This window comes from Crinia signifera, chromosome 2, assembly GCF_055691185.1.
Source record: "Crinia signifera chromosome 2, ASM5569118v1, whole genome shotgun sequence".
In the NCBI taxonomy this organism is placed as follows: domain Eukaryota; kingdom Metazoa; phylum Chordata; class Amphibia; order Anura; family Myobatrachidae; genus Crinia; species Crinia signifera.
In genome coordinates this window covers 133997984-134025822 of record NC_139218.1, presented here as the reverse complement: position 1 = coordinate 134025822, position 27839 = coordinate 133997984, and the positions used below count along the sequence as shown (strand labels likewise).

The following is a 27839-nucleotide window of genomic DNA, read 5'->3' as shown; positions in this document are numbered from 1 at the left end:
GAATACATTTGTCAGTCTTTCCATCTTTATTGTATCATCTGCATGTTCCTGGCCTGAGTTCTCTGTGTGTCTGTTCCTTGGGTGACCTTGATGGTATCAGATTTCCATGACTTTATCTGCTGCAGCCGATGTACTTATTTGATTTTCATAGTCTAATATTGTATTTGGCTGCACTTTAATACAGTTCTAAACCGACTATCAATTTTGATAATTAATGAAGGTAGTATAATTATCAGATTGAATTACATAATTTATTCCCTTTTGAACTGTAAATAGAGAAATATTTCCATGCATGTAGTGAGATTGAACACATCATATCTCATATTTATGTAGACATCCCAAAAGTAGCTGTCATGCCTTAGTAGAGTGACAGATGCTACTATATGGAACAATACTCTTTGTTAAGTAAATTTCGTTGTCATATTTGGTAACACGTAAGCAGCTTGTGCCATGCAGTGAATAAAGTATAAAAAGGGAAAAGTTCTGCACTGTCTTTAGTGTGGAGGCAGCAATGGCCAAGGTTCTCCTCCTCATCGGTGCGTGCCTATTACAGAACATAACAAATTACTGATATTACCAAATAACTATTGGTGCTTTGTACTTTTGGTTCTGTTATTATGGGCCAAAAGGTGAACAAATCTGAATCATACATAGCCTGCAATCTATACTTTATACTTATTGCTTTCTTACAAAATGCTCTATAGGAGCTATGATCTCTATAGGAATAGCTAAATAATATTTCCTTTCTGTTTTATCTAGGGTTGGCACTGGTGCTGGGCTCTCAGCTGGGTGAGTAATGGGTAGAGTAATGGGTACAGGAAAAGGAGATTTATTTGCTCTTAACTGCAAGCACAATTCATTGACGAAAAATTTAGGAGTTTACAATCCCCAGCACTTCTATCCATTTGTAAATGACAACTAGCTTAACTTGCCATTTTTATTATGAAGTTATCATGTATCATCAATAATTGTTATATTTTTTAAAACCTTATTACAGTGTGTAATTACATTGCTCTTTACATAGCCTTATGCATTAAACTGAATAACATTTTGAATCCACCAATCAAATTGATTTTATTGTGAAGCTTGCATTAGATAGATATAAATGAATTGCTGATTGGTTGCTTTTGTCTACCTTAATGGAGTATTTGTAAATTACCTCAATGAATGGAAACCAACCCACTGTGTAATAATAACCTCATGAATGAAAAAAACAAAACATATTGGGGTCTATTCAATGCTGTGGGCGAGCGGTGACAGCGAGCAAGGCTTCCTGCTCACTGTCACCGCTCGCCCTGTCAGTATTCAACTCACCCCCCTCATATGCCAATTCCTCCTCGCTCCGTTTATTGAGCGAGGGGGAATTGGCGTATGCGGCTGCTGAAGCAGCCACGACTCGCGGCTAAATACAGCGGGTTCGCTGCATTAGCCGCGGGTTTTGGGGTAATCCTCGCCGTCATATGAGGATTCCCCCAGAACGTTGAATAGGGTGAGCGGCCGGCGAGGGGGTAAAACAGCACGGATCACTGGTTTTCTGCGATCCTCGCTGTTTAACCCCCTCACCGGCCACGGTGAGCGGCATTGAATACTACCCATAGTATTTTATTGGGATGAACTGACAAGTATACAATAAATCGCAGTGTAAATTACAGAGTTTTACAAAAAGCAACAGAAAATAATAGACAATTGCTAGTCTTAGTTATGCTGGCCATACAGTAGACCAGCTTTAGTCCAACCATCCAACTAGTTGGTTGGACTAAAACTCTGGTACTGTATGGGAGCAAATGACAATCAGCAAATTGTTTAAATCAACTACAGAACCCTGTCTTAACGCCAGTTTTTTCGGTTACCAGATTTTAGGAGCAAATTACAAATTACAATACATTATTATTAATCCATCCAACCAACCAACCAACCAACTACTTGGATGGTTGGATGAAAGTTAGTCTAGTGTCTAGTGGTCCTATTTCCCTATACATTGTAAGCTTGTGAGCAGGGCCCTCATACGGTTGACTGTATGTAAATACCCAGTTTGTTGTATAACCGTCTCCTATTGTAAAGCGGGATGGAATATTCTGCGCTATATAAGAAACTGTTAATTAATAAATAAATAAATAGTGTATAGCCAGCATAAGGAACAAAACCAATAACATGAAAAAATGAGCCAAGAGATGACCAAGGAAGAACAAAAGGGATTTTGGGGCACACTTAGAAAATTAATGGTGAATGAATGAGTTAAAAATGTACTTTTATTTCAAAGGCTACAATAACATTGCATATCAACAAAAAAAAATGTCCTCATACGCAATGTTATTTTAGACTTTGAAATAAAAGTTAAACCCCTTTTGTTCCTCTTTGGTCATCTCTTGACTTATTTTTTCAGTTGTAACGCTGAACAATATTATGAGCACCGCCAACCAGGTACTGCAGGTGATTGCCAACAACACGGTTATATGTTGGTCTTTTCTGAGTGTCTTTGATACTTACTGTATTATTCTGCCATTGCGATTCCTTACCCATATTATATACATAAAACCAATGACTACTCAGATGTACAAATGATGCTACTGCAATAATTCTATCAAAACAAAGAAAAAAGGGGTGACTAAGGGCAAAATAAGAAATGAGTCATTTGAAAACACATTTTCTAAAAAAAACAAGAGAAGAAGAAAACTGAAGAGAAGAATCAGAAGGGGGTGACAGGTGGGGGTGGATGAGTAGATACCAATAGTGAAGAGACTTGTAACATAATTTGGTTTGCAGATACAGAAATGGCATGCCTATATTCTGTGTGTAATTGCGGATGTATTTGTATAGCAAATTATGTGACAGGAAAAACACTGTAGCTTAACATTTTGTGTGCAGATACAGTCACAATTACATACAGAATATATGCAATAACATACAAACTCGACAGAAGCTCTTTGTATGTCCTATTCATTTTATTAGGGAAAACATTCAGCAATGACATTTACAGTACATGACCTATTTTGAGAGATATTTTGGATTTTTAGGTTTACAAATAATTATAAAAATGTTTATTTGTTACCAATGTGCTGTAATTGTGTACTTGTTATTGAGATATACTATTGCAGAATACAAGTCACCTCCTACAAAAACAGCTGTAGGAGTTCATGTGTTCAACTTTATAGAGCTATTTTGTTTGAAACTTTATTCTGTTATTCTGGACAAAAGAATCTGGATCTGACTTTTTACTGGCCGCTCTTATTCAGAGTTGACAACATCCAGCTTTGTAAATGTTCGACTTTTGAGGACAAATTGGATATTTCACAAAATCGGACCATTACAATCCTGCCTATATTTTAACTTGGTGTAAATTTCAAAGAAGCCAAAACACACTAACACATTTACAAGGCCTTCAGATGTACTAAGCTTAAAAAAGTGATCAAATGGAGAGTGATAAACAACCAGCCAGTTTTTCAAATACACCCTGTAACATGGTAGGTAGGAGCTGATTGGCTGGCAGTTTATCGCTCTTCATTTTATAATTTTTTGAAGCTTGATACATCTGGCCCTTTATCCACACATTATTAATGCTATACAACCAGGGCCACTGAAAGTGCCGTCGGGCCCCAGGAAAAGGGGTGTGGTCATTGGGAGTGTGTGTGGTCATGGCCCTTTTTTTTCTTTTTATAAATTTGCTGGGGGTGTGGGCTGTGTGACTAAGGACAGGCGGCTGCTGCCTCCCTGAGCTCTGAGCAGCATGTGCTGAATGGGAGAGAGAGGCTATGCTGCTGCAGCAGCCTGTCCTCTCCACTCCCCCTGCCCGGTCTCTGTAGCGGTGGAGGGACCCGGGCCCCTCCAGCAGACCCGGGCCTGGGTACAAAGTCCCCCCCCAATGTCCCTGTATACAACAATTGCAAATAGGGCCTTATTCAGAGATGTTGCAGCTATGAGAAATTAGGTTTATTAAAAAAAAAATGCACAGTGGTAACTTCGATCTGCTGCTGCTTCCAAAGATTCAGCATGAGATCAACTGCATGACCATTGGCCATCTGAGTAATCCTCAGGTTACCCAGGATTTCCAGTTACATCATGCAAATGGGGCCGGTAAAGTTGCACTGAAGGGCACAACCACTGGCCTTAGCATGCCCAGAAACCCCCCCCCCAAAAAAAAAAAAACTAAGCTACAATATGGTTGTTATATATTTTTTTAGCTAGATAAGAAATATTATTAATACTAGAGCACAGTTGTTTACTGTTTCATGCTATGCTCCCCAAGATAATATGAAGTTCAAATTGGAGGAACACGGGTATGGCAGTGGGAATTTCATCATTGTTGCCTCATCCTCACATGATGTGATAACGCTATTCTTCTGCTCTAGCCCTGCACAACAGAAGCTAGTGGGGACCCGGGGGTTGCTTACTGTATATGGGCCAATACAGTGGTGCAATGGTTATCTTTATTTATATGTTCAGCACTGGGGTCATTGGTTTGCTTCCAAGAAATTCTCTATATTTTTAGTTTGTATGTTCTCCCTGTGTCTGCCTGATTTTCTTCTGCACGATCCAGCTTCCTCCCCCAATACAGAAACATATACCCCATGCATCAAGTTACCTATTGATTGTAAGTTTGTAACAGAATCCTGTTTATATCTTTGAATATATCTACTCTAGTTGTATTACCATGTACCCAATGTGGAACAGAACAAGTTGGAATTATATAGATAATGGTTATTATTATTAATAATAATAATAATAATATATAAATAAATGTTCATAAATTTAGTTTTTACAGAAAAACTGCCTTAAATTTCAGTCTCAGAGTAGGCAATCACAATTACAATTTTGTATATACATATGAAAGTACACTAAGATGATATTTATGATCATTTATTGTATTTGTCACACAGTCTCAGCCTATGAGCTGACATGTTACTTCAGCAGCTCGGCCCAGTACAGAAATGGAGCAGGGAGATTTAAACCTGAAAACATTGACCCATGTCTGTGTACTCACCTGATTTATGCCTTTGCCGGAATGTCCGACAACCAAATCTCCACCTTAGAATGGAATGATGTCCATCAATATAAAGCTCTGCAGGACCTCAAGAAACAGTAAGTAGTGTCACTGCAATGTTCATATCCTGGGCATTGAACTGTAAACGTTCAACAACGCCCATAAGCTCAAAAACTAGCACAAACATTGACCATCATTTTTCAAACGATATGTAATTTCTAGATCAAACACATAAAAAGTAGGTGTACATGTATTTTTTTTATTGTAATCTTAGATCTTTAAGGCTATGGTACAAAAAAGGTTAGAAGAGTAAAATAATGTACATTTATTGCATGTGATCCATTGTCTCTTTTTTAGGAATAGTAACTTAAAAACCCTGCTATCTATTGGAGGATGGAACTTTGGCACTATACCGTAAGTACAAATGATAAAAAAAAAATCTCATGGTCACTTTACTTTTGTGATCGATTTTTAAAATGATGCACTGCCTTTACTCACTGCAGCTTTACTGCCATGGTCTCATCACTCAAGAACCGTCAGACATTTATAACATCAGTTATTAAATTCCTGCGGGATTACAACTTTGATGGGCTCGACATTGACTGGGAGTATCCTGGTGCCAGGGGAAGCCCCCCAAAGGACAGGCATCTGTTTACCATCCTAGTGCAGGTAAACATTTACTATGAGGAGGCCTTTCAGTTTATTACAGCTACAGTATACTTAAAGAATATCAGACCATAGTATTCGTTGCGCTTTGTCTTTCTTATTTTTGCTTTTTAGGAGCATCTTGCACAGGGCCGGCCCTAGGCATAGTCATACAAGGCAATTGCCTAGGGCAGCAGCCTATTCCTTGTTGTGGCAGCTCCCAGGGGTGAATCTAAGGGCTGGGGTGGTCCAGGGGTGCCAGCATAGGCCCCCTCCTACACAGAATGCGGCAGCAGCGGGGAGTTAGCACAGCACTCTGTCCATCGCGGCCACTCCAAAGATGGATATATATGGATTGGTTAGTTGGCATACCAGACATGATCAGTCTTAAAAAAAGCCATCACAATCAGCTTAGCCATGCTGCTTTCACATCAGAACTTCTGTCGTTGCGCACCAACAGGGATCTACTTTGGTCTTGAAGTCAATACTGTAGATCTAGGATTCAAGCCTATATTCTTCTAAAACTGGGCCAAGGTCCAGTTGGTGTCCACCTCAACATTGTTCTTAGTGATGGTGGACACAGTGCCGGTGGAAGGGACCAGAGCGCCCCAGGCGGGGGGGGGGGGGGCGCTCCAGTGCTCCCCCGGCCGCTGTACAGGGGGGGGGGTGGCAGGTGATAGGCGCCGCAGCGTTCCAGGGGGGGGGGGGTCACGCTCCGGGGTGCTCAACCGCCCCCGGGCACTGTACAGGGGGGTGTCGGTGATTGTGGTGGCAGGCCACCGCAGCATTCCCTGGTGGGCCGGGGGGCTGTGGTTGGCAGGGGTTGTAAGTTGGGGGGTGCATCGGAGGCTGCTGCTCCAGCCCCTGCTGCACACTGGCGCCCTCCAGTGGCCGGCGCCCTAGGCAAATGCCTAGAGCTACCTAGTGGTGGCACCGGCCCTGGGTGGACAGAGGACAGGCATAGCGCTCTCCATCTTCCAGGGACTGTCTCATGCACTGAAATATTGCAAACTGCTCAGGACAGTGTTTTCTTCCAAAAGCAAGCTTTATTTCTTAGTTGATAGGGCGGCTCTACCATTAGGCAGCATAAGGCTGCAGAATTTGAGGGATACCTCTAAGTACATTACAAACTTAAGGATGATTCTGAGAGAGGCATCCTTGTTGAACTTAATGTAAATGACAGGTGTTGAATTTCTAAGACACCACAACACGTTCACCTAAGGTTCTGAAAAGTCATTGTAGGTAGGTTAGGAGTGCAATTCAGTAGGAGCAGTAGGAGCCACTTGCAGGATGAGGAAGGGTAGGCAACTTTGATCTAGAAGCACCATTAACCATTAGCGACTTCATGGTTTTCATTTAGACAATTATCAATTGCCCCTTAAGGAGACTAGACTCCTCTGTCCTTTATTTTCTTTAAATTTATATTGGCTTATATAAAAATAAGTTGAATAAGTACAGACCCTAAAGATCTAAAATCTTTTAAAATTTTGTCTTGTCATTCCCCCAACCTCATATTTCCTTCCCGCTATTTTCCCTTTGTGTTTGATAATCTAGAAATGATACTTACTATTTATCTCTGTATCTGAAATTAAACTTAAATATATTTGTTATTTAGGAATATTACTTAAATATATTTGTATTTCCATTGTCAACTAATTGTACTCTTTCCTAATTTATAATTTATGTGAAAAAACAATACATATTTTTCTCAAAAAAAAAAAGAAGCATGACTTATTTACCTTTTGATTTTGTCAATCCAGGAAATTAAAGCAGCTTTTGAAATAGAAGCTCAAATAGCTAAAAGACCAAGACTCATGGTGACTGCTGCAGTAGCTTCAACTATCTCAAAAATCCAGTCAAGTTACGAGATTCCTCAACTTGCTAAGTAAGAAAATCCAAAAGTCTGTTTGCTCTGTCTATATACATATATATATTTATATATAATATTTATATATATATATATATATATATGTATATATATATATATATATATATATATGTATGTATATATATATAGAGATCCAGGCGTCTGTGCACACTCCTATCCAAGGAGGTGGGTGCTAAAACCATGTAAATGGTATACAATATGGACAATTAGAGGCAAGCACACCGGTTTAAAGTGAAGGCAAAAGAGTCTTTATCAAAAAAAGTGTGAAGGCAAATATCCAACTTGCAGTACAGGCATGATACAAGAGTTGTTACCAATGCAGGAGAACATCATCCACATTTCAGACAGCAAATATAGAAGACTGCAGGGATGCCATATTCTAGCTCTACAGCTGTTTCGGTGGATGTACCACCGTCATCAGGAGCTCCTGATGACGGTGGTACGTCCACCGAAACAGCTGTAGAGCTAGAATATGGCATCCCTGCAGTCTTCTATATTTGCTGTCTGAAATGTGGATGATGTTCTCCTGCATTGGTAACAACTCTTGTATCATGCCTGTACTGCAAGTTGGATATTTGCCTTCACACTTTTTTTGATAAAGACTCTTTTGCCTTCACTTTAAACCGGTGTGCTTGCCTCTAATTGTCCATATGTTGTCCCAGATTGCAGGGGTTAATTGCATTCACTAACAAAGTTGCAATTCTGTACATACAATGTTGCAAACTGGCAGCACATATGCACTAGGTTCTGTGGCATATTTATAATGGGTGCAGTGTGTGCTGTGCAATAGGGTCCACACCGTGCATGATGCACCCAATTTTTTAGGAGTTACAGCTCCGGAGTCCTGCGACGATGGCAGCAGCTCTGCAGAAATCACCAGAAAAATGGCCTCCAAGCCTTTTTACGGAGAACTACATATGCGCATTGGAGTCTGAGCCTCCTAATGCTCATATTCTATAGTGCTGTGTGGCAGCACTGCCAGCAAAGAGGAGGGGACCCAGATGGAGGAGGCTGAACGCGGACCTCCTAATTTCTTCATTCTGGTGGGGAAGACCCAGTATTTTATAAGCGTCCCCATGAAAAACTGGGTGTTTTGCTGGTGGGTTGATACAGACACCGAAGGATATAAAAAGTCAGTTCAGACTGCTTTTTCTCCCCTTCGGCCGCATGCCAGGGGATGTGTTCATGTGCATGCCCTTGCATGTTACCGAGGGGACTCGTGGTATGGGGGGACCTCGAAAGTTATTTCCATAGAGTTGGTGCCGCATGGCTAAAAGCTTGACCCCCAGATGAATTACTGGAGATTCTAGGTACTGCTAAAGGTCCTTCATCTACAGAACACAATAATCTGGTGGGACAGTAAGGAATCAGACGCTGCTTCAGGTACCTTGGGCGATGGTCATGTATGGCTCTGAAACTCAGTTAATCTTGAGGATGATTTGTTATCTTATAGGCAGCCAGTGGAGGGAGTAGAGAATGGGGGTTATGTGGCTAGAATGGGGCTGGTTGGTTAAAAGCCTGGCAACTATGTTTTCTACCATCTGTATTTGGTGCAATTCTTTTGTTGGGAGAACAAGGTGCATGTGTGACTTTTGCAGATCTTTAGACGGAGTTAAGTGTTTTCAATACATATACAGAGAGATTGTGTGCAACACAAACTGTAGCCCATACTCTATAGCAGTCTCTAAATGTTTATTGAACACATAGGGCCTGATTCAGACCTGCTCGCTAGGCAGCGCCTATTTGCCGACCCAACAAATGCCCCACCACCACCCGGTTTCCCTCAGTAGCATGTGAGGGGATGTGTACGCGCACACATCCCCTCGCATGCAGGTTGCTCACCATCAAATGATTCTTCTGCCAGCACATGGTGTCTGCACATGCGCAAATAAGCGCATGCAAATGATAAGACCCCCACCATCAGATCGGCGTTGAATTCGACCCCTTCTGAACAAGCCTGAATCAGACTCATAATTTGCGTAAGTTCGAATGTAAAAGTAGAAATTTAATGTTAACATTCCATATTACACAGTGCTTTGGATTACATCCATGTAATGACTTATGACCTGCATGGCTCTTGGGAAGGATACACTGGAGAAAATAGCCCCCTGTTTGCAAGGCCTGGAGAAACGAGATACAGCTCCTACCTCAATGTTGTGAGTATTAAAACCAATATGGTGAAACTGTATGTCTGGGAGCATTCCAGTTGTAAATAATATCAAACATTAACCCTTTGAGTGCCAACACTGCTGTGAGAAATCCCCAGAATAACTGCTAAAAATGCCAGTGTCGCTCACAGCGACTGTTCTTTTAGTAATGAATAAATACAAATACAGCCAGGTCAACTCATTGAAGGATAGTTAAATATTGAACCCAATAAAGAACAGTCGCTGTGAGCGGCGCTGGCATTTTTAACAGATATTTTGAGGATCTCTCACAGCAATGTTGGCACTCAGAGGGTTAATAAAAGAACATGATACATTTTTCTAAAAAATATTTTTGGGGATACAGAATTTTTTTTTTTTCAAGGGCTAATTATTACGTATTCCCAGAATGAATGTAGCTAACCTATTTTCAATATTAAAAGCAGCATCCATAGGTTTCTATGGAGTCTGCTAAACAGTGACATTTACCAAATGAACCAGCTGTGAGATTGGCCCATTATTTGGCAAATTGAATATTTGTAGCATTTGTTATTGCCCCAGTATGCGGTAATGGGAAATGTAATGGGAGAATATATTTTATGGGGTAAAATTTAAATAATAATAATAATTATACTATTTTAATAGCAGTTTTTTATATAGCGCAGCAAATTTCTTTTGAGCTTTGCAATTGGAAGCAACAGTGATAAAACAAATCTGGCAAATAACAAAGTGGTAGGGAGGCCTTATAGGAGTGTAAATATATCGAATTATTGGTAAAGGATACAAATCTATATATTAATAGCTGAAGGACGACTTTTATGAGTGACATATTTCTATGATGCTGCACATAATATATCAAATAAAAGGTTTGGAGAATTATAGCATTGTAATTGGTGGAGTTATGTGGCAAAACATCCATTAGCTATTTACAATGCATCATCTTTGTGACAGTTGTTGAACTCTCCCTGTGCACCTGCTGGGTGACCTGGAACATGTGACCTGCTGGGGGGTTTGGTAATGTTATAGTTATTTGCAACAACCCACTGATAAAAAAAGCTAAAGGTGCCCATACACGGTGCGATGAACTCCATGCTTTTAGTACTAGATTGCATTATACCTAGTACAAAAAACATACAATGTGCCACAGCACTGTGGTTTTTGTGCTAGATACGATGCAATCTAGTGCTAAAAAGCACAGGCCACACATACTTTATGTGCTGTGTGATGGGTTGTGCACGGGAGCAGGCATCTCATCGCACTGCCCTGTTGCACAGTGTATGGGCACCTTAACTCCCAAGGGGGGAAAAGGGGGCAATATGTTTCACCTATAAACCAGTTGAAATCAGACACAGATCAGCTAGTAACCATGATTGCTGTCTATTTGTCGATTGTATGTCTGTCCATCCATCTGTTTTTTTTTTCTGTATAAGATATAGTATTGAGTAAATGACAGTTAAGTTCTTTTTTTCTAGTATTACGCCATGAACTACTGGAAGAATCATGGTGCACCAGCTTCAAAACTTCTTATTGGCTTCCCAACTTATGGTCGTACCTTCCACCTAAAAAACCCTGCTGATACTGCTATTGGTGCCCCAACATCAGGGCCCGGACAAGCTGGACCTTATACCAGGCAACCAGGTTTATTGGCTTACTATGAAGTAGGTAGCAACATCCTTTTAAGAAATGTATAGGTCTCTCCCATCTATTTCTGACAATGGGGCATATGTATTAAGCCTGGTGAAGAAATAAAGTGGAGATAAATGGAAGGTTAAATGCACCAGCATAAACTCCTAACTGCCATTTTTCAAATATAGCTGATTGGTTGGTGGATTATCACCTTCTACTTTATCTCTACTTTATCTCTTCAACAGACTAAATACATCTGCCCCAATAATCCCAATCTATCTGTGCATACAAACTGCGTTTTAAGCATAGCGATAATTGCAGATGAACGGGGGCCGCTGGCGATGGTGCGAGAGTGCGCATCAATGCTCACCGCTCATTGTCTGCCTATACATATTGAATCGCTTTTGAGCTGAAACCAGGTCAATCGACAAAACTGAGACGCTTACAGATCAAAATTGCATAGTGTGTATAGGCCTGTAGACATAAATTTACTAAAGCTTCTTAAATTGTAAAGAGGTGATTTTGCCCATAGCAACCAATCAGATTCTGCCTATCATTTCTCTATTGCATCCTAGAAAATGATAGACAGAATCCCATTGATTGCTTTTGGAATCATCACCTCTTTTCAGTTTAAGAAGCTTTAGTAAATGTATGTCTTACTGCTCCCAAAATAGACTTGCCCTCTCCAGTTCATTAATGCCCATTGTGCACAAATCACAATACAATGGAATACATGTCAAGAATAAAAATAAATACATTTAAAAGGTCTTATACATACATATATGTGTGAATGGTGTGGATCTGATACCTCTGAAATATACATACATACATACATACATATATATATATATATATATATATATATATATATATATATATATATATATATATATATAAAACATCAGGGGTCACACATATTAGGGTGTGAGACTCAGAAAGTGAGAGATTTTTGGAGAGTTTTCCCATTTTTTTAAAAAGAGGCAATCATATACACTACAAAACCAGGGTGATTTTGCCATTTCATTGATTTCACTTTAAAAAAATGGGAAAACTCTCCCAAAATCTCACTTTGGGCCTTATTTTGGTTCATTCTTTCTGACAAAATCCTTCTTAGATGGGCAAAACCATGTGCACTGCAGGTGGGGCAGATGTAACATGTGCAGAGAGAATTAGATTTGGGTGGGGTTTTACTTCAAAGTGAGATCTATATTGCAGTATAAAAATAAAGCAGTCTGTATTTTCCCTGCACAGAAACAAAATTACTCACCCAAATCTAATTCTCTCTGCACATGTTACATCTGCCCCCCCTGCAGTGCACATGGTTTTGTCCATCTAAGAAGGATTTTGTCAGAAAGAATGAACCAAAATAAGGCCCTTTGTGATTCTCCCACCCTATTACAAGTGGCCCCTGGTCTGGATGGAAAATATCAATTACTTAAATATTTAAAATCAATTTTCTAAACTATTTCTAAACTATTTCAAACTTCGATACATTTTTTATCCCATATAAACAGATCTGCACCTTTCTGAAAAATGGAGCCACCAGTGAATGGTCATTTTCGGAGGATGTACCTTATGCTTACCAGGGCAGTGATTGGGTGGGATATGACAATACCATCAGTTTCCAAATTAAGGTACATTTCAACAGTACAATTATATTATACAACAAACAATTAATTTAAATGACAATTTTTTATTCATGTACATTTTTTATTGTTATTTTATTGGATGTGTTTTAAGGACATTTAAATGTAAAGAAAACCCTCCAAAAATGTATATTTTGTATGACTCTTCCCAGCAAACATATGCACTACAATATTTAGAGAAGCACTGGTCAATGCTGGTGGAATGCTAAAATGAGATTTTCACTTTATGACCTTTAATTATCTATTATCAAGTTAGGGCTCACATACTTTAAATGGTGAGATCAGGACATTTATGATACTTTTCCAAAGGTGTGACATATGAGTGACACATCAAGGCTGCGTTTTTTAAAAACATGTATCTCAGACAGAACATCATCTATTCAACAATCACCGGCTGCTCCCCAGAGCAGCAGTAGTCACCGGCTCACCCAAACTTCCCCCATACCGCAGGACACTTTGACCTGCAGGTGGGACAATGGGACAGTGTCCAAATAGTGTGACTGTCACACTTTTATTTGGGCAATTGGGAGGTAGGCATAATTGCTGAATTTTCTTGGCTATTCTATAGGCAAAGTAAGTTCCAAATTTTATTGAAGTTCAACACAGCAAAAGACAACGTGGAATTATGGATGCTAGACTGCGAGATTTGCATATTTGACTTACCCTTTTTGTGTTATGTTTCAAAATAATAGTTGGTGACAGAAATATCTATCATGCACTCCCCAAAGCTTTTGTCTGGTGATATATTTCTTATAACCTATGAGGTTGGGTCAGGGGTGTTTTAAGAGAGGAGAGGACCCCCTTGCAGACCTCTGCTGCTGGCCCTCTCCTCTCTGACTGTGAGTAGACTGGGTGTCGGACGGGGTCCCGACAGTTGGGATCCTGACAGTCATTTACCTGACGTCTTGATCCCGACTGTTAAAACACCGACAGACGTTTTCCCGACGGCCACCGGCTATTCTCCCTCATGGGGGTCCACGACCCCCATAGAGGGAGAATAGAATAGGTGGCGAGCATAGCGAGCCACCGTGCCCACAAAGGGCTTTGTTGCACTCGCCATGCTGTCTGAGTCTGGCCAGTCGGGATCCCGACGTTGGGCTAATGACTGTCAGGATCCCACCTGTCGGACCCCTATACCACACCCGAGTAGACTCTGGTATTATACTATGCAGGTCTCTGGGAATTTGGTATCTGTGCCTTGTTCCCAGGGAGTTTTTCAGTTCCCATGCACAAATCACTTACAAAGGGCCGCAGTGGCCATTTTCCTGACAGACTTGTGCCTGCAGTGCTCCTCTGGAGTCCCCATGTTACTCCGGAGGAGTAAGTATAATAATAATGGGTGAAGGGCTCAAAGTGGACCTGGAGAGGTGGTGGAACTTAGTTCCTCTGCCACAACCCCCCCACCTCCCCCATCAGTGTTTTCGGCGCCACCTGCAAACTACAGAATTTGTGCCCTACTTCCCAATGTACAATAGTACCCCCCATTCAAATTAAGCCACAAAGTAGCACAATCATATTCACATTACACGCATGTGGTGACCTTGATTCATATTACACCAAAGAGTAGTGCCTCATTCACTTTATACACAAAGTAGTGCCCCTTTTTAAGTTATGCTACACAGTAGTATTCCTTATACATGTATGCTACACAGTAGTGTTGCTTATACATAATGCCCACAGTAGTATTCCTTACACTCATAATACGCACAGCAGTATTAGCCCTTACACAAAATGTCCACAGTAAGTGCCCCTTATACACATATCTGTCTCTGTCCTTCCAGAAGCTTCCTCTCCGCTTTTCTACACTTCAGCGGTGGTGACAGCATGACATAACATACGCCATGCCAGTAAAGGAAGCTGCTGGGACAGGCTTTTCTGTTGAAATTACTAAGCATGTCTGTAGTAGAGGTGGAACCGAGTTCCCCCTACCATTAAAGGTGATGGAACTCAGTTCCACCTCGTCCCCCCCTTAACCCCTGAGTAGGTGCAGTGTCTGCGGTGTGGTGCCCCCCTCCTGTGCTCATTATAAAAATGCCCATTTGTTGAGTAGTATCTTCAAATAAAAGAGAAAAGGGAGATCATAGTGTTTACCAAAGAAATAATAAGTTTGAGTTTCAGTGTAGGCTTGCAAACCAAAATGGAATTGTGGTGTGTTTGCATAGAGATAGGGGTTTAGAAGCTGCCTAAATAAATACATTTGGGAAATGCTCTATTTTAGCTGTTAAAAACTACTTCAGTCTTCAATGAGTTTTGGCAGGTTCCAAATGACAGAAAACAAAAATGTAGCCCTTAGGGCCTTATTTTGGTTCATTCTTTCTGACAAAATCCTTCTTAGATGGACAAAACCATGTGCACTGCAGGGGGGGCAGATGTAACATGTGCAGAGAGACTTAGATTTGGGTGAGTAATTTTGTTTCTGTGCAGGAAAAATACTGACTGCTTTATTTTTACACTGCAATATAGATCTCACTTTGAAGTAAAACCCCACCCAAATCTAATTCTCTCTGCACATGTTACATCTGCCCCACCTGCAGTGCACATGGTTTTGCCCATCTAAGAAGGATTTTGTCAGAAAGAATTAACCAAAATAAGGCCCTTAGTTACAAATTCATCCACTGATACAATATGGGCTTAATGTAATAGCCAATGAGTTTGTCAGCTGTGCGGGATGCTGGCCGGACTCGGATGTTTTTAAAGAGGCAATATTGTAGTGTATAATTCTCTGATAGAACGTCTTGTCACAACAAAAAATGATCAAACTTTAAAAGTTATATTCAAATATTAATACATTTTTACATAAACGTAACATTTCTAAAAACCTGACCACAATTAATTTTGGGAGCCAGAATGAAATTAATTATTGCAATTTGGTCCATCATATATTGCAACGGTCCACTTTGTATATTGCAAAGGTCCAAATTGTAGAACATAACAGTATACAGTATGCTGTTGATCCTATCGATTTTTCTAATTAATTTGGTTGGTGCTGGCCCTGCTCTGGGAAACAATTTAATTGGTAATTTCTTCCATGATTGTGTCTCTTTATAGAGGACATACTGCATTGTGGTTTTAAAAAACAAAACCTATTCCACTTATGTTTTTTGTTTGGATAAATAATCTACCACAAATCTCTCCTTTATTATGGGGTTCTCTGTTACAGCTAGCTGCCCAGCAATGTGATATTTAGTCAGTGGTGCAAGTAGAAAAAAAGTCTTAGTGGTACTGTGCCGCGTGCCTAAAATGGGCGTGGTCTGGGCATGGCCATATGGCATGAGGGGGAGTGGCTACATGACAAACCTTTAGAACACGATGACATTTCTCTTTGGGCTTGTGCATTGCATCCTGCACACAAAATGTAGGAGCCAGGATCAAAGTGTAGAAGCCAGACAAACCATAAATAGGGATATTGCACACCGAAGGCGCACAGCAAAAATCTATAAAGTACTCATGCCATAATGCCCATTACACATGCCACACACTGTAATACCTATTACATATAATACAACAGACCGTAATGCCCATTACACGTTATATACCAAACACCGTAATGCTCATTACACATTATGCCACGCATGGTAATGCCCATTATATATAATAACACACGCTGTAATGCTCATTACATATTATGCCACATAAGTGCCGCTTACTTACATGCTCGTTGCTGTGGGTTTCATGCTCAATGCCAGGGGTTTCAATGTTTCATGCTCTCCGCCAGGGGTTGCATGCTCTCCGCCAGGGGTTGCATGCTCTCTGCCAAGGGTTATATGCTCTGCCAGGGCCCAGGGATTGCATGTTCTCTGCCAGGGGTTGCATTCTCTGTGCCAGGGGTTGCATGCTGTATGCCAGGGCCCAGGGGTTGCATGCTCTCTGCCAAGGCCGGACTCAGACAGCATGGTGAGCGCAACAAAGCCCCTTGCGGGCTCGCCACGCTGTGGGCACGGTGGCTCCCTACGTTTGCCACCTATTCTATTCTCCCTCTATGGGGGTCGTGGTCCCCCATGAGGGAGATTAGCCGGTGGCCGTTGGGAACCCGTCTGTCTTGGTTTTAACAGTCGGTATCCCGACTTCGGGTAAACGACTGTCGGGATCCCGACTGTTGGGATCCCGTCCGGCACCCATATGGGGTACCAGCACCATATGTTTTAGCGGTACGCCGTACCACCCTGTACCGCTATACTTGCACCACTGTATATAGTCAGCATGATGCCTACATTTAGTACAAATAAGAAAAGGTTAAAAGTTAAAAAAAGAGGTGAAATTAATAATAATGGCAAATAATACAACTACAGCTGCTTTTATTTATATGCTGATATTTGAATTTTAAAACATCTGCATCTGAGGCAACTTATTCTATCTTCCCTCCCGGTCATGTCAAAGATGGCTACACCCAGGCCTGAGATTCCACATATTACGCTAAATTTTTCTGACATTTCATTGTGACACAGTGGAGGGGTACTATAAACAATTTGCCTGTGTACATGAAAAGGTATATTTTCCAATCTGTGTCCTTTTTCTTGCATGCAGGCTGAATGGTTGATGCAGAATAACTTTGGAGGTGCTATGGTTTGGTCATTAGATATGGATGATTTCACTGGCACGTTCTGTAACCAGGGCAAATTCCCTCTCATTTCTACATTGAAGAGAACATTTGGCATTCAGTCCATTGGTGAGTCATTCTCTGTATTGAGCAGGCATAAATAAAATAACGCTTAATCCTGAAACAGATAACAGTTAAGCACATTATAGAGATGTCTACAGAAAGATTTAAAGGGCAACTATAGAAAATGTAAAAACTAATAGCAGCTTTGTAAAATAATCAAAGGGACTAATTCAGCGTCAGGTGTATTTTTGTGAGAAATCACAAAACTCCAACTACTGTAGCCTCATAATTTCTTAATTCAATAATTTCCCAGTTTTATACATTCATACATATATAAGGTTCATATAGATTGGGTAAAATTCTCCAGCAGTTAGGTCCTTCACATGGTTATAGCAGTAGTTCACAGCAGGTTACACGATACAGCGTCACATTACATGGTCTGACAAATAATACTGGTTAACACACCAATGGCTCCTAATGTATCCTCAGATCCCCAGCCTATTGCCTAGTACACTTATTTAGCATCAGGAGTCCCTAACCTGTCTACAGACACCATTCCTAACGGCAGCTAACAGGTGCTACTAGTCATCTAAAGCCGGCCATACAGCTACAGATTTATTGTCAGATCTGGCTGGTTGGAACAAAAACCTAATAATGGATGAGGGCAAATGACAGTTGACCATTTGCTTTGAAATGATGGAAACTGCCAAAAACTGTCATTCAGATATTACCAGGTTTTTCTTCCAACCATCCAGATCTGACAATAAATATTTAGATGTATGGCCAGCTTTAGTTGCAAATGATTCCTGGCCGCAATCAAAAACCTGGACTGGATCCATGTTTAACTGCTATTATGGGCCAGATTCTCTAAGCTTCAAAAGTGATAAAATGGAGAGTGATAAACAACCAACCAATCAGCTCTTGTCTGACATTTTTCAAACACAGTCTGTGATTTGGCAGGTAGGAGCTGATTGGCGGGCTGTTTATCACTCTCCATTTTATCACTTTTGAAGCTTAGAGAATCTAGCCCTATGTGTTTTAACCAGGGAAACCCTATTATAACTGCCAAGATCCCGACTGTCGACATTACCGCCTGCCAGAGTCCCAGAGCACAGGGTCTATTCTCCCTTATGGGGGTCCAGGACCTCCATAGAGGGAAAATAGATTGTTGTGGCAAGCAAAGAGAGCCACCGCGCCCACAGCGTGGTGAGCACAGCAAGCCTGCAAGGAGCCTCATTGCGCTCTCCCCCGCTGTCAGCATTCCAGCGTCTGAGATCCCGACTGTTGGCAAATCATACTGAACCCATCCCTGCCATACTATATTATACAAGAGCATGTCAAAGCACTGAGGGGCAGATTTATTAAGCTTGGAGAAGAGATAAACTGGAGATAAAGCGGAGAAAAGGTAAAAGGAGATAAAGCACCAGCCAATCAGCTGTGTTTGAAAAAGACAGTTGGGAGTTGATTGGCTGGTGCTTTATCTCCTTTTACCTTTTCTCCGCTTTATCTCCAGTTTATCTCTTCTTAATAAATCTGCCCCTGATTTCTTTTTTGGGATACTAAAACATGAAGAAATCTAATAAAGACATTTTTACTGTAATAAAACTGCTGTTATTTTTCACCTTTACAATATATGGATTTAAAGTATGCAGAAATGAGCATCATATTTTTGTTTTATCTCTCAGATTGCAGTTCTACACATCCACACACATCTAGTAATCCAAAGAGTATTGACCCTCCAACGACCAGTAATCATCCAAAGAGCAATGACCCTCCAAAGAGCAATAACCCTCCAAAGAGCAATGACCCTCCAAAGAGTATTGAACCTTCAAAGAGCAGAGATCATCCAAAGAGCAATGATCCTCCAAAGAACAGTGAGCATCCAAAGAGCATAGATTCAAAGGACCATCTAAAGAGCAATGAACACCCAAAGAAGAGTGATTCTGATAACAACCCTAAGAGCAGTGGAGATAACAGCCATCCAAGAGACAGTGATTCTGACAACCATCAAGTGAGTGGTACCTCTAAAGAGCAGCCAAACAGCAGTGACAAATCAAAGAGTAGCGACACTGGATCCCACTCCAACAACAATAAGTCTAACAATCAACCAGAACACAGTGACTCTAACAGTGGTCATTCTAGAAGTATTTCTGTATTCTGTGTGGGCAAAGCAAGCGGCTTGTACCCTGTGATAGGGAAGAAAAATGCCTTTTGGAACTGTTGGAAAGGACTCACCTATCAGGAAGATTGTCCTGTTGGTCTGATTTTCAGCCAGAGCGGCCAGTGCTGTAAGTAATTATGAAAGAATATATTTATATTTCATATTTATTAAAAATGTGTACAATAGAACTATGCTATGTAATGCAAGGTTACACAGTGGGTGGAGTGAAGAAAGATGGCCAGCTCCAACAGAATTTGGAAGACTCCAGGATATTGTAGTTAAGTAGGTATGACTTAACAAAAGCTAGATTGAAAATCTGGGTAGGGGTTGTAGTTCATTAATACAATCTTTTATTAGGTGGTATTGAACTTTTTCTTATAATTTTACATATATAATGCCTATGCTTGAACTAACATTTTTTTTGTAGTAGTAGAACAACCCCTACTTACTGAACTTTTCTATTATACAAACCCCACCACTTCCCAGTATGTGTAACAGCACTGCTTTTCCTGTGTAATAAAAATGCTACATGTTCTACCTCACAAAACACCCTCCATATGATGTGTGCATCACAGTATCATATGTGTATATATATATATATATATATATATATATATATATATATATATATATTACCGCAACTCTTATCATTTCCAACAGTAAATAACTCAAGAAAACAAATGCTCGGACATGTATATATCATATGCACATCTTATCTATACACCTATAAACTACATTTAAGAATAAATTAGGCTATCCTATTACGTGCACTAATTTATCACACAGTACAAATTGACTTTTTAGCCCAGAAGTAATATCGGGCTATTCAATTACAGCTTTACCATGCAGTAAATGACTCATTATCATGCAGGATTAGTTTTGAAGAAAAATGGGTCTCAGCGCCTGAGGCATGCAAACCAGAATCCCCGATAATGCCAGCTTTACAGGACTAATTGGATAGTCCCCAAATGCTACATATATGACTTAATTTATTTGCCATACAAACATTAAACAATGATCATTTGGTTATTATATCTACAATCCACATCCATCCTATCATTGTTCAGTCAAAGGCTCGTATTCAATGCGGTCGTTGAGGGGGTTAAATGGCAGGGATCGCATAAAACCAGCAATCCTCGCTGTTTAACACCCTCGCTGGCCGCTCACCCTATTCTATGTTCCAGGGAAATCCTCGATGTCACAGGACAGCAAGAATTCCTCAAAACAGCGAGGCCCGCGGCTAATGCAGGGAGCCCACTGCATTTAGCCACGAGTCTCACTGCCTCTGCGGCCATATACGCCGATTCCCCCTTGCTCCAAAAACGGAGCGAGGTAGAATCGGAGTAGGCAGTGGGTGGGGGTCAGTTGAATACTGACAGGTCGAGCTGTGACAGTGAGCAGGCAGCCCTGCTTGCTGTCACAATGAGCCCCCGGCATCGAATATACCCCAGAGTCTGTAAATAGATATGTTCTTCACACAAAACCCTGGCTCAGGAGTGTAAAGTTAGGCATCGCACATTATTACAAATTTAAAACCTTGATCCTCAGCTTTGCTGTGACCATTTGGAGGTTTGCAATGGGATGGAAAACTCTATTGTCTAAATATATCATTTTTATCATATACATTCCTTATTGAATGAGGGCCAAAGAGTTCTAATGACCCCCTCCCAAATGAGGCCTGGCCCCTTCCACATTAGACCACAACCCCAAACTTAAATAACACCTTTAAGATAGCTTGAATTAAATATTTTTCAACAGACAGATGCAGACCATGCTGTTGACGATTCACAATTGTGATTGATTCAGTCTCTTCAGATTCTTTTGTTAAGGAGAGTGGAATTCACAATGTTTTTAAAAAAAAATCAACCCAGCATGTTTTGTCCCTTATCAAGGCTTCCTCAGGGTTGCATCTCTGAAATACAACTTTATAAATTACCTGGATTAGTAATAAAGACAAAGGAAACTGGTCTACAGCAGAAATATTTACCTGCAATGGTTCAATAGTTGTACTAATTAGCGATTAACAACAATGTAGTGGCCAATTGTATAAGTAAGGGGCTGTATATAGTCAGTCTTCAAAGAGACATTGATGGAGACATTTTGTCTGTTGGGGGGATGTTCTGGATACTCAGAGCCCCTCCCCCACCATGTGTTAGTGCACTCTGGGACAGAATTCATTGATTTCAGATTCAGAAGGTATGTTGTAATCACCCTGGTAATGCATACTGTGTGCAGAGGTTTTTTTTTACTTGTATATATATCTGACCTTTTTAGGCATCCTGTCTGCTCCTACAACAAAGACAAGCAAGAGTTCAGATGACAATGGATTTTGTGTCGGCAAGGCAAGTGGTCTGTACCCAGTGCCTGGGAACAAAGATGCCTTCTGGAACTGTTGGAAAGGACTCACCTATGAGCAAGATTGCCCCATCAACCTAATGTTTGATCAGAGCTGTCAGTGTTGTAAGTAACTATTGTATTAAGGGATTCACTCAATACTAATTTTATTAAAAGTGATTTCTTATATTTAACAGTAATTTAAATACACGTTGGTTTTCCAGCCTACAGTATGCTCCTGCAAGACATACTAAGGGTTTTATCAGGTTGTAAAATCCATACTTTCTGATTATGTTTATACCCAAAATTTAAAAGGAAAATGTTTTTGCTAGACGTATCTTGCTTCGTAAATAAACCGTTCTGAGCAGATAGTTCTGGCTACTTAATTCTTACAATGTGTATATACTTTGCAGTATATATGATTTTATATTTAAAATGGCTGACATTGTAATGTATGTAGCCCACATATTATCATTTTGCTTGAAAACTTGATGAAAAGGAGATTGACTTCAGCAAGTTAGCCACATCAGTTATTTTGGATTGCAACTCCCATAAAGACAAAGACAGAAACATCTGATGCAACGCAAGTCTTCAGATATAATTAAAAAAATGAATTTCCCTGAACCCCAAATCTTTGTGCACTGAGTATCTAGCCGTATCACATAACCCTTATTAAAAGCCTGGTATGCGCTCCTTATTTATCCATACCAGATGGTGAGACAAACCCATTCTTTAAATAAAAATTACAACAATTGAAAAACAAATAATAAAAATTACTATAGCATTTTACTTAGTAACTCAGGTCTTTTTTTCTACAGGTACCTTGCCTCCTCCTTCTAATGTTCCTGTCACAGTAGCTCCATCTAAAACTAACAGCCACAGTGACTCCAACAATAATCCTAAGGACACAGACTCTAAAGATCACACAAAGATCAATATATCTGACAATCACCCCAAGAGTAATGACTCTAAGGAAAAACCCAAGACCAGTAAATCTAAGGACCACCCTAAGATCAATATCTCTAATGATCACCCCAAAAGCAGTGACTCTAAGAACCACCCCAAGAGTACTGTCTCTGACAACCTCCCCAAAAGCAGTGACTCTAAGGAACAGCCCAAAAGCAGTGACTCTAAGGAACAACCCAAAAGCACTGACTCTAAGGAACAGCCTAAGATCATTAACTCTGACAATCACCCCAAAACTATTGACACTAAAGACCACCCCAAGAGTAGTGTCTCTGACACTCACCCTAAAAGCAGTGACTCTAATGAACAACCTAAAAGCAATGACTCTAATGACCACCCTAAGATAAGTAACTCTGACAATCATCAAAAGAGTAGTGACTCTAATGACCATGCCAAGAGTAGTGTCTCTGACACTCACCCTAAAAGCAGTGACTCTAATGAACAACCTAAAAGCAGTGACTCTAAGGAACAACCAAAGAGCAATGACCCTAATGACCACCCTAAGATAATTAACTCTGACAATCATCCCAAGAGTAGTGACTCTAAGGACCATGCCAAGAGTAGTGTCTCTGACAATCACCCTAAAAGCAGTGAATCTAAAGAAAACCCCAAAAGAAGTGACTCTAAGATCATTATCTCTGACAATCACCCTAAAAGTAGTGACTCTAAGGAACAACCCAAAAGCAGTGACTCAAAGGACCAGCCTAAGATCATTAACTCTGACAATCACCCCAAAACTGTTGACACTAAAGACCACCCCAAGAGTAGTGTCTCTGACAGTCACCCTAAAAGCAGTGACTCTAAGGAACAACCCAAAAGCAGTGACTCTAAGCAACAACCAAAGAGCAGTGACTCTAATGACCACCCTAAGATAGTTAACTCCGAGAATCAGCCCAAGAGTACTGACTCTAAGGACCATGCCAAGAGTACTGTCTCTAACAGTCACCCAAAAAGCAGTGACTCTAAAGAAAACCCCAAAAGAAGTAACTCTAAGATCATTATCTCAGACAATCATCCCAAAAGTGATGACTCTAAGGACCATGCCAAGAGTAGTCCCTCTGACAGTCACCCTAAAAGCAATGACTCTAAGGAGAAACCCAAAAGCACTGACTCTAAGGAACAACCTAAGATCATTAACTCTGACAATCACCCCAAAACTATTGACACTAAAGACCACCCCAAGAGTAGTGTCTCTGACAGTCACCCTAAAAGCAGTGACTCTAATGACCACCCTAAGATAAGTAACTCTGACAATCATCAAAAGAGTAGTGACTCTAAGGACCATGCCAAGAGTAGTGTCTCTGACACTCACCCTAAAAGCAGTGACTCTAATGAACAACCGAAAAGCAGTGACTCTAAGGAACAACCCAAAAGCAGTGATTCAAAGGACCAATCTAAGATCATTAACTCTGACAATCACCCCAAAAGTGATGACTCTAAGGACCGTGTCAAGAGTAGTCCCTCTGACAGTCATCCAAAAAGTAGTGACTCTAATGAAAAACCCAAAATAAGTGACTCTAAGGAACAACCCAAAAGCAATGACTCAAAGGACCAGCCTAAAATCATTATCTCAGACAATCATCCCAAAAGTGATGACTCTAAGGACCATGCCAAAAGAAGTCCCTCTGACAGTCACCCTAAAAGCAGTGACTCTAAGGAGCAACCCAAAAGCAGTGACTCTAAGGAACAACCAAAGAGCAGTGACTCAAAGGATCATCCTAAGATCATTAACTCTGACAATCACCCTAAAAGCAGTGACTCTAAAGAACATCCCAGAAGCAGTGACTCTAAGGAACAACCAAAGAGCAGTAACTCTGATGACCATTCTAAGATAATTAACTCTAACAATCATCGCCAGAGTAGTGAGAATCATCCCAAAATGAATGACTCTAAGGGCCACCCCAAGAGTATTGTCTCTGACAGTCACCCTAAAAGCAGTGACTCTAAGGAACAACCAAAGAGCAGTGACACTAATGACCACCCCAAGAATAATGTCTCCGACAATCAACCCAAAAGCCATGACTCTAAAGAACAACCAAAACACATTGACTCTAAAAGCAGCCATTCTAGTAGTATATCTGAATTTTGTGTGGGCAAAAAAAGTGGCTTGTACCCTGTTACAGGGAAGAAAAATGCCTTTTGGAACTGTTGGAAAGGACTCACTTATCAGCAAGATTGTCCTGTTGGTCTCAATTTTAACCAGAGCTGCCAATGCTGTAAGTATTTCTAAAATAATGTAATTTATTGAAAGGTATATCAACGGGATGCAGTTAAAATCCCGGCGGTCGGCATCCCGGCGTTCAGAATCCCGACGCCGGAATCCCGACCGCCGAAATCCCGACACATTCTCCCTCCTGGGGTGTCCACGACACCCCTGGAGGGAGAATAAATTAGTGTGCCGAGCGTAGCGAGGCACCGGGCCCGCTGCGTGGCGAGCGCAGCGAGCCCGCAAGGGGGGGCGATCCACGTCCCCCCCTTGTCGGGATTTTGGCTGTCCGGATTCCGGCGTCGGGATTCTGAACGCCGGGATCCCGACCACCGGGATTCAATACTGAATCCATATCAACTATTAAAATGATGTGTACAGTGGACATAAGATATTTGATGCAAGTGACATACAATGTTAAATGTCTTAATTATGTTCCAGTATAGGATAAGACAATTTGCATTAATTTGAATCCTTTTCTGCTGTTGCATGGTTAAAAAAAAAACCTTTTGCCATAGACCAAACTTTAACCCCTCAACTTTTTAAAGGTGTACTGTACATTCTGTAGATTTGACTGTTTTGTTTACTAGGGAAACATGTTTTATAATCTATCACATTTAAAAGGGACCTTTTGTATTATTCACCTCACTTCTTTGAACTGTACCAGTAAAAATAAAGGGCCTGATTCAGACCTGATTTCGGGGCTGCAAATATTTGGAGCCCAGCGATCAGGTAAACAATGCCTGCCAAAGTCCCCCGTCCCCCCCCCCGCCCCTGTGCACCGGCTGCAAATGCTTTCACAGCCAGCACACAAAGCGGGAAAACCATTTGCAATAACTTACCACAAAATTGTTTTCCACCCATGTTCGCAGTGCAGAGTAAGTCTAGACTTACTCTGCGCTATGATGGCTATGATGAGGAGGCCGCTGCTGACATCCTACAGCCAGTCGCCATCTGCGCTTTCCGGGGCACTCACAGAAAATGCTGGCATGCTGCCCACAAATGGCCGCCAGCTATCAATCACCTTGCAACCCAGCTTCATTCATATGGGGACCCCACGGATGCATACTGTGTACCATGTGTACGCATTTGATAATCATTTGAGCTAAATAAGGCATAAACTTCCTTAGACTGGGAACTCTTTTATACCCCAAAGCTTCACAAAACACAGATGTTCCTATATCGGGAACATCGGAAGCCAAATCTTACCGTGTGTACACACTATAAGCCTTCACAATATATTCCTGAGAAATTAAAAATACAAAAAAAAAAATTAAAGAACATATTTTAGACCCATAGGGGCAGATGTATTAAGCTTTAACAAGAGATAAATCCAAGGGTAATAAGGAGAGATAAACGTCCAGGAGAGATAAACGTTGGTGGTTTATCCCTCTCCTGCCTATGCAAAGCAAACCAGAAGGACTCAGATTGATAGAGCGATAAATAAATTGAATAGTGAATTACTAACCAATCAGCTGCCATATAATAGGTTGTGTTTGTAAAATGATGGGTAGGAGCTGATTGGTTGGTGGTTTATCCCTCTCCATGTTATCACTTTTCAAGGCCTAGTACATCTCGGCCATAGGGAGATTGCAACAGCAGCAGCGATTTTAGTAAAACTGTTTATCTGATTTTTTTTTCAGGCATCCTTTCAGCTCCTCAAACAAAGAGCACCTCAGGTGGCTATGGATTTTGTGTTGGCAAGGCAAGTGGTCAGTACCCAGTGGCTGGGAATAAACATGCCTTCTGGAACTGTTGGAAAGGACTCACCTATGAGCAAGATTGCCCCACAGACCTAATATTTGATGAGAGCTGTCAATGTTGTAAGTAACTGTAAAGAGATGGCACTCACTTTAATAACAGCTGTTTGATATGGATAACTCCCATTTAAACATAGATTATAGTGCAGGGCAGAAACAGGGGTGATAGTCAGCTGTTACTACTTCATTTTAATGCCCTGTAAATAAGTTGCAATATGGTCAGCCATTTTACTTTTTAAAATGGCTGACATTGTAATGTATGTAGGTCAGAAATGATCATTATGCTTTATTCCATACACACGTCATAAAGAACACATCAACCTCCTCTCCACTTTAGACAATAAAGCATTGCACTGCCTAATGGTGTTTGGCCCGCAATCATCACAGACAGTACCTGTGTAGATTTGTGACGCGATTCCTCCACCCCTATATCGCTGCAACTGGGGCCACATTTATAGCAGCTATCAGTGTGAGGATCAGAGCATCTTGGAGCAATTTCTGTATGCCCCTCAGCTTCAAGCTAGGCACAAGCACTGAAGCCTGCATCCCCAAACAGCAACATTGTACCGTGACCAGGGTGTAGATGGAGATGGCACCCAGCATACTGACCCAGCCATTATCTACAGCTGAGATACAATCATGTAAAGTTATTTTCTTACATTGACAGTATGACATCACATTTGCTTCATAATTGGTTAGATTTTATTGTTCTTTGTTATCAGTATTCTCCCAGCAGTTTACTTTAATATGCTAATGTTTACAGTGTAGAGTGACTCAGAAGGTTATAGTTGGATTTCAGAGCAGGAGTAGGTGACTATGCAGAGTAATATTAGAAAATGAACAGCACCAAATAAGATATGGGTTCCTTATAAATTGTGTAGGGGT

General features: G+C 40.8%; 1 protein-coding gene across 1 annotated transcript; it reads left to right on the top strand.

The window, feature by feature from the left end:
- The first annotated feature begins 511 nt into the window (after window positions 1-511).
- Window positions 512-27025, top strand: LOC146058444 (uncharacterized). The gene is made up of 14 exons (XM_083170724.1): window positions 512-536; window positions 760-789; window positions 4875-5076; window positions 5336-5392; window positions 5482-5647; window positions 7384-7508; window positions 9544-9667; window positions 11128-11313; window positions 12796-12915; window positions 17452-17593; window positions 19213-19815; window positions 21963-22148; window positions 22841-25204; window positions 26838-27025. The coding sequence occupies exons 1-14, from the start codon at window positions 512-514 to the stop codon at window positions 27023-27025; spliced, it is 4518 nt and encodes a 1505-aa protein (XP_083026850.1).
- Window positions 27026-27839: the final 814 nt, after the last annotated feature.

Bases quoted from the DNA above. Each gene is read 5' to 3' on its own strand.
- LOC146058444 (XM_083170724.1), top strand. From the start codon at position 512: ATGGCCAAGGTTCTCCTCCTCATCG. The intron at 537-759 runs GTGCGTGCCTAT...TGTTTTATCTAG, and splicing joins CAAGGTTCTCCTCCTCATCG to GGTTGGCACTGGTGCTGGGC. The intron at 5,077-5,335 runs GTAAGTAGTGTC...TCTCTTTTTTAG, and splicing joins CTGCAGGACCTCAAGAAACA to GAATAGTAACTTAAAAACCC.